General features: G+C 37.6%; 1 protein-coding gene across 3 annotated transcripts in view; it reads left to right on the top strand.

The window, feature by feature from the left end:
• The window catches only part of LOC121725726 (AT-rich interactive domain-containing protein 5B-like), a 74,313-nt gene that overhangs the window by 22,029 nt on the left and 39,722 nt on the right, over positions 1-12,562 (top strand). For all 3 annotated transcript variants that reach the window (XM_042112791.1, XM_042112794.1, XM_042112792.1), the window contains exons 2-3: positions 6,812-6,953; positions 8,323-8,432. In XM_042112791.1, coding sequence (XP_041968725.1) covers positions 6,812-6,953; positions 8,323-8,432 — 252 coding nt within the window. The remainder of the gene's footprint in view (positions 1-6,811; positions 6,954-8,322; positions 8,433-12,562) is intronic.

A 12,562-nucleotide genomic window follows, 5' to 3' on the forward strand; every position in this document is an offset into this window, starting at 1 on the left:
GCTCAACTTGCTATTCTTGTGGGCCAGGATCATGACACCTGGGATTTACACCTCGCTGCGGTAAGGTTCGCGATGAATTCCGCCGTTACCAGCAGTACAGGGTACTCGCCGGCGCAATTAACTTTTGGAAGAGAGCTGCGAGCTCCTTATGACTCCGCCACGGACATGAGGGCTATCTTGGAGGTGGATAACTTCGTCCCAGGTATCACTCCCTACTTAAAGAAAATGGCCGCGACCCTGGATGACGCCAGAGACACTCACGAGAGGGCTCAGGCCGTCCAGAAGGATAATGCTGACAAGAAGCGCAGGACGCCTCCAGACTATCAGGTAGGGGATCTTGTCCTTCGAAGACTCAGGGGCCAAACGATGCAGGGCGCGGACAATCCGCAAAGTTCATACCACGCCGTGACGGCCCATATCAAATCGGTAGTATTGCCAGCCCAACAACTTATATGTTGAAGAACGTTCAGACCGGGGGGGACGTGGGTAAATATCACGTTTCGCATCTCACGCCCTTCTCAGGCCAGGTAGAACCTCCCGTCCGGGAGAAACGTAAACGTGGAAGGCCACGTAGATACTTAGATAACTAGCCCAACGGCGAGGCGCCTAGTTAGGCTAGAGGGGGAGGATATAACGCGGGGTTTTAAAAAATCGGGTACATCCCTATTGCATCACCAGGATCCATCCCTATAACACCTCCCCTCCCGCGCCTCGAACGCCGCGGACCGCTCCGGCGCCCGCGCGGGGTCCGCTGGCCAGTCAGTGCGATTTTGGCAATCAAGCGGCGCGCTGTGAAATTCGCGCCTCTCCGATCACGCGATCCTCCGCGCCTCACTCAAACGGTCATACCAGCGATGTTTATGTTCCCGCTGGCCTCTTGTGATTGCTTATTTTTAATTGTTAACGTAAATGTGCTAATCTTGATTAATGAATAAACGATTTTCAGTACAGAAGCGTTAAACTACATATTTTAAGACTCTCAATATTGCACTTACATCTATTACCTTCTTAAAAGACGAGTTTGTTTTATATAAATCCTTCTGGGTTAAAGCCCACGATATAATACGAGGGCTGCTATTTATGTATCCGGAATTAAAAAAAGAAACAAACATATATCATTTAATATGGTTTTATTGCTTTTCAAAATATTCACCGCGATGATCGACACATTTTTGCATACGCTGGAACCAATTTTCATAGCACTTTTTCCATTCTGATTGAGGTATCTCCAAAACGTGCATTTTGAACGCATCAACAGCCTCTTCGCGGCTCGAAAAACGTTGACCACGTAATTTGTTCTTCGCGTATGGAAATAAAAAGAAATCGTTAGGTGCCAAATCAGGGCTGTACGGCGGATGACCAGTCAATTCGATCTTTTGACCCTCCAAAAACTGAGTTGTTTCAGCTGAGGTGTGACAGCTAGCATTGTCGTGATGTAATATGATTCTGCGTTGTCGGTTGTCTTTCTTATTTCTTCAAAGACTTCTGGTAAACAAATGGTCGTATACCATTCAGAATTAACCGTTTTACGATTCTCTAATGGCACTGTAGCCACATGTCCATTAATTCCAAAAAAACAGGCGACCATTTGCTTCAAAGTACTTTTTGCACGAGTAACTTTTGTTGGTTTCGGCTCATCTTGGAACACCCACACCGTTGACTGTTGTTTAGTTTCGGGGTCATATGCATAGATCCAAGATTCATCACCTGTGTAGATATTATAAACGGCTTTTGACGTACCACGGTTGTATTTTTTTATCATTTTTTTGCACCAATCGACACGAGCCCGTTTTTGATCGATTGTCAAGTTGTGCGGAATCCAACGCGAACATATTTTTTTTTACAGCCAAATGTTCGTGTAATATCTTATGTATGCTCGTCATACTTATGCCTAAGGACGCCTCTATCTCGCGATATGTAACATGACGATCACGCATTATTATTCCACAGCATCTATATTTTTGGGACAACAGCTGTTTTTGGGCGACCTTCTTTATTTTCATCCGTGAGCATAGACCGCCCACGATTAAACTCACTGTACCAGTGATAAACAGTGGTTTTTGATGGTGCTTCATCTCCAAAAGTTGCGGTGAGTTGAATAAAGCACTGTTGTTGATTTAGCCCACGCCGAAAATCGTAGTAAATCATTGCACGAAAATGTTCACGCGTTAAATCCATGGCAAATGAAGACACGCAATTTTCAAAATGACGCCACAATGGAAAAATAATTGACAGTCACATGAAACAAAATGTATTCTTCAACCAAAGAGTTCTATTTTCAAATGTTGTAATTACTTTTTAAATATTGTTCTTGTAAGTGGCCAGTTCCGGATACATAAATAGCAGCCCTCGTATAGTTATCACGGTAGACAAAAATTTGAGAAAGCTTAAAAGAAGTCAATGGATACAGATCGTGAGCGACCATTACTGACGATACTGAAATCCATGACTGAAAGGAGTTTATATCTTCATTTGCATGTCTTTAGGCAAAATAACGTCTTAAACATGGTCAACGGCGACGATTAATGGTCGTATACTCATTAGTTAGACTAAAAACAGATTAAAATATATATATACATATCATTAAAGATGTAGAATATTCATAAATAATATTATTTTTCTGAAATAAACTTAATTGTGTTCTTATTCCATGTTAATTTTTTGTTTGATAGCATTTTAAACAAAAATAAAAAATATTTCTACTATTCGAATTATTCGAAAAATAATTTGGCGAATATTCGAATAATAAAATCGTCGAATATTCGAATAAAACGAGTATTCGAATATTCGAATAACATACCCTAGTTGTAAGTAACTTTTTTAAATAATTCATGAAAATTGATAACCTATTAAAGACTAAAATTCCAAACTTTTTATTTCTTATAACTATACTTATAACTCCGTGGTCTAGTGGTATAGAGCGCGGCTCTTGACTCGGAGGTCGTGGGTTCGATTCCCGCGTTGGAAACATGTTATTTCCAAGTTTGGTTAGGACATTACAGGCTGATCACCTGATTGACAAGTAAGATGATCCATGCGTCGGATGGGCATGTGAAAAGTCGGTCCTGCGCCTGATCTCTCGCCAGTCGTGTCGGTCTTCCGTCCCACTGGGCTATGAGAGTAAAGGAATAGAGAGTGCTCTCGTATACTGCGCACACACTTGGGCACTATAAAAAATTACTCCTGCGTAGCTGGCCTGGTTTCAATGAAACCGGCCACCGTCACCGAAACCGGTGTGGGAGCTATTATTATTATACTTATAACTAGACATCGGATTATATGCATTTATATACTTGCATATATGCAAATGCATATAATGGCACTTTTTTGGCGTTTGTGCATATTTTGGCAAATTTTCGTGGATAGTGCATATTTCAGTAGTTTGAGGCCCCCGCAGTCTCCAAACTAGCTATCATACTACAAATCGATGTCACGAAATAGAGGTACGATAGATCAAAAATCAAAATACTTCAAATAATATGTGGCCCCATCCTTATTAACTTATGAACTTCCATGGGCACTAAGATTTCAATCGGAAAATGTTGGTAGAAAATTTTGTTGGTACAGATAAGAAAAAAAAATCCTGGATTTGATGGAATGATGAATTTTGGCGCATTTGTTGACGGCACCACCGAAAAACTCTTAAAAAACCGTAAATTTTAACAATAAGTCACTTTTGATTGTGCATTTTGTGCATATTTCGGCACTTTGATAGTGCATAATTATGTCTAATCTGAATTCTGATGTCTACAGTTATAACTATTTTATATAATATACTTAAGTTTGTAATTTTATTATTTCATTGACATTTTTATAATTACGTAAAACTAATATTAAATTAACTAACGGTAGTAATTAATATACTTATAATAATCATTAATCAGTATTAATTAGGTACTTGTTATACGATACCGATACAGTCACATTCTCAATGATTTCTTTTAACCATTCAATCATAATATTACGTCATCTGAATAGCCTATTCGAAACATTTTAAAAATAATAATATGTTTTTAATTTACTACATAAGCTTTAATATTATAATATTATAACTTATAAGATATGACACGTGATACAGTTTATTTTGTCCTTATTTTCTTTAAAAAATATTTTTATAACAAAAAAAATAGGATTTTAAGCAAATCACTCAATAAAAAAACACTTTAATTTTTTAATTTGGAAGGGTTGGATTGCTGACGGTACGCGCAAAATGGCTACATCCGGGCGTTTGGATTGTTGGTAACCCGCGCGTGCAATGGTTTTCGACACCACATGACACAACACAATACACCATGTCCCATGTCTCAACAGTAAAGTAATATTATTTTAATCTATATTTAATGCGCCATGACAAAAAATCACCATTGGCAAATCTCCACTTGCTAGTGAGCTTACCCAATGCCCACTGCAGTATTTTTATAAAAACCGCAGTTGCTCGTGTTTTATTCGGTTGGTGACAGCCCTAGGATTTTGGGCGGTAAATGTTCGTCTAAATTTTATAATATTATTATGACTGACCACTGACCGCAACAATACAAAATATTATCATGTCACGCCATGCAATAGGAAATAATAACGTTGAGCAGAGGGCGCTACCAGCACAAACAGTAAACAATAATCAGTATCGGATTATATGCACGATCAAAGTGCCGAAATATGCACGAAAAATGGTCGAAATATATGCACAATCAAAAGTCACTTAATATTAAAATTTATTATTTTTTTGAAGACTTTTCCGGTAGTGACATTAATAAATATAATTTCATCAAATCCAGGATTTTTAATTGCTTGAAATAAAGACTTTTATTTATTTATTATACGCCAATAATAATTTTCTACCAACATTTTCCGATTGCAATCTTAATGCCCATGAAAGTTTTTATTTTTTACTAACGTTGCCAACTACAAAGAAATATTTTGTTTCTAGAAAGATATTGTACCTATTGGGTGTATTGCATTCTTTAAATGGGGATGGAGCCAACGATGTCAATACTTCTATGGATGGAGCTACATATTTGAAGTGTTTTGGTCTATCGTACGGCGTACCTCTGTTTTGTGGCCTCGATGTGTGTCATGATAGCTAGTTTGGAGACTACGAGGGCAAAACTACCGAAATATGCACTATCAACGAAAAATTGCCAAAATATGCACTATCGCCTAAAAAGTGACATTACCTATATGCATTTGCATAATATACAAGTATGCAAATGCATATATAATCCGATGTCTAATAATCAGACATGTTGCACATCACTGTCATAGCTCATATATCAGAATATTGACTGAATATTGAGCGTAATAAACAGTGCAGTACTATTATAATTTATATCCTATTCACCCATCATAAGGAAATGTCCGTTGCTAGGTCACAGTCACGTCTAATCTGAAGTCTGAAGTCTGAACCCACCTTAGGTACACCGTACAGGGACTGTCTCGTAATGTAGTTCTTTAACATAAACTTATAATGCATAGACCAACAAAGAGTGCGAGAGAGAAGAAAATCCTTTATGGCAGATTATAACAAGATGAAAAGAGAGAGGCAGTCTAATGAAAATTGTAACAACTTTTATTTGACAGGTCGTCAAAAGTCGTCAATCGCTTTTATGACCTTTCGGTATTTGCAATTTATTATTTAAATCGTATGTTATTATGCTCTATTCTGTCTTTAGCTCTCAATTTCAAATAAAATATTGTGAACGACAGTTTGTTCTTTAAGGTCACTAACCCTATAATTTCCATAGACATACTATGTATTAATAATATTCCGGTTGTCCACGTCAGTCTACATGTATTGTGATGTAACTTGTAAGTTTAATGGCGTCATATAAGCAACTATGGAATAACTTCACCATGGCTGGCTTGTAGTTAGGTTCCGCTCTTATCCATTGCGGGTTCTGCCATACCGCATATAATTTGTGACTGATTCCGCGATACTGCGATATTTTTCTCTCTGGCGTGAGATCCGCCGGGGATTTGATCAGATTCTGCCAGACTATATTATGGAATCTGGCGAGGATTCTGCTAGAAAATACGAAATCTGGCGCGGATTCTGCCAGGCTATATGGAATCTGGCGTGGATTCTGCTAGACAATAGGAAATTTGGCGCGGTTCTGCCAGGCTATATGGAATCTGGCGCGGATTCTGCTAGACTACACAAAATCTGGCGCGGATTCTGCTAGACTACACAAAATCTGGCGCGGATTCTGCTAGACTTATGAAATCTGGCGCGGATTCTGCTAGCTTATGAGAAATCTGACGTGTATTCTGTCAGGCTATACGAAATCTGGCGTGGAGCTAGGTTATTATTTTAATACACTCCGGACAAACCTTCGTGGTTTATGGAGAGTATATTTTATAACATATATGATTTATGAAAATAAACGAATAAATAAAAATAAAAATAAAGTATACAATATATAACAAAATCTGGCGTGCATTCTGACGGGCTATTAAAATCTAGCGTGGATTCTGACAGGCTATATATGAAATCTGTTGTAGATTCTTGATTAGCCAGACTATAATATAAACCGGCCCTGATTCTGCCTTATCGCATACTGGAAGCTGTTGTACGGATTTCGTAATACCGCGTAAAATCTTCTGCTATTAAAAGGTTTTCCTTGTAAACTTAATTTACTTTTGACTAGCCACCTATACATATATATATATTTAAAAACAGCTGATGACTTACAGGTTACAAGGTATACTGGGTGACTTTAGGACGCCTTGAATAAGTTCTGTATTTCCGTCTGTATTCTATTAGTAAAGGCATTTTACATGAAAGCAAAAGTTTATAAGCCATCTCTGTTCTCAGCTGGTGGGCGCTCCGTGCGGGCAGCACGGCCAGTACACGTTCTACAAGGCGATCAAGCTGACGGGCCTCCTGGAGCGGATCGTCGCCATCGGAGACTTCTTCTTCGTCAAGATATGGCAGGACTCCGAGCTCATCTCCATAGGTATGTGGCCTGTACATCTTTGATCTAGATTCTAGCCCCCTGAGGCCCTGGTCCCTTAGTCATTCGATGGTCCCTAGGTAAGTAATGTACTATACATGTACATTGTACACTGCACAATCCTGTCCCTCTTTGATTTAGATTCTAGTCCCTGAGTCATTCGATGGTCCTGGAATCCGAGGAGTGGGAACTGGGATGGTTGCCAGTTGCTCTCTTTCGAGATCAGAAATATTTTTCCGAAAAAATGCTGATCAATGATACATTGTGATTGTACTTTCAAATCCTTTTTAATGGGAAAGCTTCGTAAGCGATGCTAAGGGCAGCGACACCGTTACACTGCACCTGCTTCACGGAAGACCCACAAGTGGTGTCACTTACCATTTACCGGTGTACGGTGCACTATTCAGAGTTATTTTGCCTCTCATAGTGACACAAAGACTATTTTGACGTTACCATTAATTCTCCGACGTAAGATAACTATGAACAGGCTACACCCAAAGTTTGAAACATAAGAAGAGGTCATCGGTAAAGCATCGCCAAAATTATTAGCGCGATCAGAAGTGCGTGTGTTCTGCGCTGGTTGAACTATAGCTTATGGGAAAACGCGCGCGGGCCCTACGCGGGTTCAGTGCGTGCTGCGCGCGTGTTTTCCCATACGCTATAGTTACTATGTTCATATCGCATGTTCTGTGCGTGTTCTACTATAGTATAGTAGAATACGCGCAGAACACGCGAACGTCTGATCAGTCCCTTATAGTACTAATAAACAAATATTATTATCAATTATCATGCGCCAGGCTTTCTTTTCAATGCTGTGCGAAGATTTTGTAGCTTCTTTTTAAATTTTTTTTCTAGTAGGCAAATAATATATTTTATACTTAAATTATAATTGTGATAATTTTTGCATACAATCGCAAGCGGCAGTCTGCGAAGCGAAATACGAGGTTGGAGATTCTGCGGGGCTAAAATAGTCACATTTAGCAATTCCTTTAAATCAATTCAGCAAATGAATTGTCAAATCTGTCAAACTGACAAATGTCAAATTAGTACGAATTACTACTGTGCGACAGCCGACAAGGCTATAAATGAACGTGGGCGGTGGCGGTGGCGCTGCTCGTAAAAGAGAACTGTCAAAAATGACGTTTTTGAATGATGGCAGCGTTAGTTCCTTTTTTCGCCACGTTCATTTATAGCCCTGTCGAGTTGTAGACATGAATTCCAAGCAGACTTGCATTTTGCGATTTTAAAAAATGATTCATATTATGATTCATAATGTGATTCTCCAAAGCGACCATTTTAGCCCCGCTGGGCGCTGGCCCGTCAACGGACGATTATTATAATCGCGCTTGTAACTCATATTGTCGTTCCTCAGGCGAGCTGCAGCTGCTGTGGACGGATCGCGTGTCGGACCAGACGCTGGTGTCGTTGCGGCTGTACTTCCTGCCCGAGAACACGCCCGACGGCCGCGGACAGCACGGCGAGGTGAGTCTGATCATGATGAGGCTGGCGCTTGGTGTCTGTTAGTACAGCTTGTGGACCTCCATGGAGGCTGAGAGAAAGAGTCCAAGACAACGTTCCTCTCGCAACTTTTTTTTTTGACATTTTGGGGCTGAGAATTAAGAAGGCAGGGCCCAGGAGTCAGGACACTCCCTTCCTCCCTTGGCAACATTTTCTACACATTTTTTTAAAATCTTTAGAGTTCAGAGTGTGAAGTGTGACTTATATGAAGTCTGTCTCCAGAGTTTAGAGTTTAAACTTTAAAGTAATTTCTTAAGGAACTTAGGTCTTAGGTTTTTGATTCTAGAATTTTGGTAACTGCTCAATTAAAATTTACAAATAATACTAATTGTAGCTTGTATGTTTGAGGCATTATCATGCTGACAACGCAACATTTTGTTCAATTGTTACGAAAATTAAAATGTTGATAAAAAAACTACAATATTCAAATTGTATGAAAGCACAAAAATCCGGGCGTTTCTCGTGAACTTGCGTCTCGCTCGCACGCGTCGCTCCGTCCCTCTCTAATCCCTATTTGGTAACGCCAACTATTTCATGGATGAAATTACGAGTGGGGCAGGGTCCAAACGACGAGCAATGGCGATTGTCAGCGTATGTCATTTTTAATTCAAAATATATTTGAGATTTTGATCCCTTAGTAACGTATTAATAATAATCAGCCATTTCATCTTCTAAAATCGATACATCTCTATACATAATATATTATATTATGTATGTGTCATTTAAAGTTTTTAGATTATTTGAGAATCTGGTACATTATTATAGCAATTTTTTTAATTACAATTTACAGAACTTAAATAAATTGTATAATTATTTAAGATTTCCCTAAACTTAAAATATTTAAAGCTAGCGCTGCTACATATTTTAAATAATATACATAATTATTAAATTTATTACGATTTATGACACTTAGACATCACGTACGCTACGTGTTTTTGACGATTACAGCACAAAAAGTAAAGAAATCCTAAAGTTTATACCTACAGGTTACAAGTTACAACACATAATATTTAAAAACAGCGGCAGGTGTTTACGTGCACGTAAAAAAAAACGTTTTTTTATCTATTTTTTCTAACTTGTACCACACACTAACGACTATGCAGTAACTGCCGAAGTGTGTCCTATCCCAGCGGTATAAGGTCGAATATTATTTGCAGACGACTCAATGTAATTTCCAAGTACTTTATGGTGTAGCGAAAGAACCATCTTGATATTTTAATGATATTATATTTAAATTGTAATTAGAGTGAGTCGCCCGAAATTGTTGTCGTGGGTTGAATGTTAAATATTATAAGAGAAGATAATAATAATATTGTGAGCACTAAACTTTTTAATTTATTTTTATAAAGAAATATTGCTAACCGAGTACACAGCACTCGAATTACTGCTGGATATGGCTACATAATATTTTGTATAATAGGAATTAGGAATTGTATTTCAGATTTTTAAGCACGATATTTTAATTTTTTTATTCTACATAAGAATTTTTATAAATTTAGTAATGAATCAGATCTAATTAAAAGAGTTTTGAAGTTTGAGTGGCATAATTGACATGACAATTGACATGTTAATTTAAACTGATAAAGTATCAAAGAGTGTTGCGCGCTCTCTCAATATACTTGCTGCGATAGTACAAAGAGGCAAGGACAGAGCGGAGTGGAGACGTTTTTTTTAATTATTTTTTTTAATAAAATTTGCATTTAAATTATTTATCAAACTATACCATAACAGGAAAAATAGCACTGCTTTAATAAATTTGGTTTATTAAAATTTTATGCTTTATAAAACGTAATTAGTTGCTAATGATTATTGTTAGTTTTACCTTTTAAGACAATTTATTTTTATTGTTTCGAAAAAATATGGAATATCATGTGAAATAAGAAAGTTTCCTAGTATTATACGAAATAAGACATTTTCAGTTAAATAGTAAAACCCACATTATAGACACGATTTGAAAAGTAACCGATGGTTTTTACCTCAGTCAGGCTCAGTACGAATTCTAACTAGTTGATTGTTTAGAGTTTAGAGTGAAGATATTTCGGTTATCCTCATTGAGTATTTGAGTATTTGGTGGCGTCTATATCTTATCTGGGTTCAGGCACAGAATAGATAATAGTACAAGCGCAGGCCGCGGTGACTGTTGATACTGATAGCGCCGCCGCCGCGCCGTGCTCCGCGTGCTCGTACTACGCGATGATCTATTGCAGTGTTTCCCAACCTTTTTCAGCCAAGGGCCCCTAGGAAGTCAAGCACAGTTTTAAATTAATAGTTTAAAATAGTTTTGTAAAATCGGATTTTAAGTATGTTTGGTCCGGAGAAGACACCGTGGGTCCCCATACATATCGCGGACCACTAGTTTTTAAAATAAATATAGCGACCATGGACCATGGAAGGCCACGCTCCTTTGAAGGCCAACTATAAAAAGTCATAGTTATCGTCATGGTAAGACATACCTATTATTTCTGCTACTCAGTACTCACTTAGATCCACCAAACATCAAAATTAAAAAAAAAAATTACAAAAAATATAACATATTAATATTTAAAATGAAAACTAACAAAATATGTACTTAATTATAACTAAGTTCTTGATGTAAGCACAAATTCTGTTTTAAAATATTTTCTAAATATTTTTCGTGTGCATTTTGTATTAATCACGTATTCACGAAGCGTGACCAAATTATTCGTTTCGAGTTAACTTGTATTTATCATCGAATACAAAATATTCGACCGCGGTCTGAACTCTGAACTCCAACGGTAACTTTATTTGACACGTCTTGTGTTATGTCAAATGTGTGTTGTGTTATTGTGTACCATCAACTGTGCTCCGTGCATTAGTCACTTCTTGAACTTTATTTATTTTACATATTGTAGAGCTAAATTTAATGCGACTGTGCGAGGAGGGTTATGTTTCCTAGTAGTATGCAAGATAATATATTTAATACTAGCTGTTGCCCGCGACTTCGTCCGCGTGGACTTCAGTTTATAGCGCGCGGTGTCAACAAAATTGGTGTCAAAAGCTTTTTAAAACCCTGGTACCCCTTAAATCAAAATACCCAAAACAGCCGTGTACCAATTTTTATACCAATTTTTAGAGCTTATTAAGCTTTACACAACTTAGCTGCATTACACAACTTTAGCTTTACCCATAAACTATTTAGTATTTATTATTGGTATGTTGTTGTTTCTGATATCTATGTTGGTAGGTGAGTTATTTGATAACGTGTATAACAATTAACAATTGAAAAACCGAGCCCAACATGTTACCACATCTTATAGAAATAAATATGAGCAAGCGATAGCGCGATCTAGGCGACTCTTGGCGCCATCTGTTATGAGTTTTTTGAACTAACATAATTTGAACAAGTTTACGCATTTTCACCCCCTTACAACCCCTCAGGCTTTAGACTATCTGTGTACAAAATTTCATTACAGTAATTTTGGCGTGAAAGCGAGACAGACAGACAGACAGAGATACTTTCGCATTTATAATATTAGTATAGATTATTAATAATAGAGAAGTGTTATCTAACCTTTAAAAGTTTTACTTATATTTTTACAATATATTTTTAGGGGCTCCAAGGAAAACGGAACTCTATTCTGTGCGTGGACATGTTGTTGGCCGGCATTTCTCAGTATCACAAGTAACATTTTATTTCAATAACATCTGAGACCTGAGTAAACAGAAATGACGAAAGCGCGACTCCACGGCTTTACACGTAGCAATTATTTATCAGTGACACCGCCCCCCGCGCCCCGCCCCACCCGGCGCCCGCGCGCTAGGGCTGCCACACACGTGACACGAGGGGTGAAATACAAGCGTATTAAAATTATTAAATAATAATATTCTATTCTGTTATACTGCACATCCTTATGGTTTGTTTTCTAATAACAATTAGTAACAACTGATGAGATTGCACTATGTCACGCATATGTCACGACTCACGATACCTATTTCAGACACTAATGTCAAAAGTATAAAAAAAATATGTTTTGTTCTTATTTTTTTATTATAAAAGACCATCTAAGGTAGATGTTATTTGTAAAATAATATTTTAATGTAAGTATTTCAGTAATTAGTGACACCCGGTTTAT

The sequence above is a fragment of the Aricia agestis genome, chromosome 3 (assembly GCF_905147365.1).
Source record: "Aricia agestis chromosome 3, ilAriAges1.1, whole genome shotgun sequence".
Taxonomy (NCBI): Eukaryota; Metazoa; Arthropoda; class Insecta; order Lepidoptera; family Lycaenidae; genus Aricia; species Aricia agestis.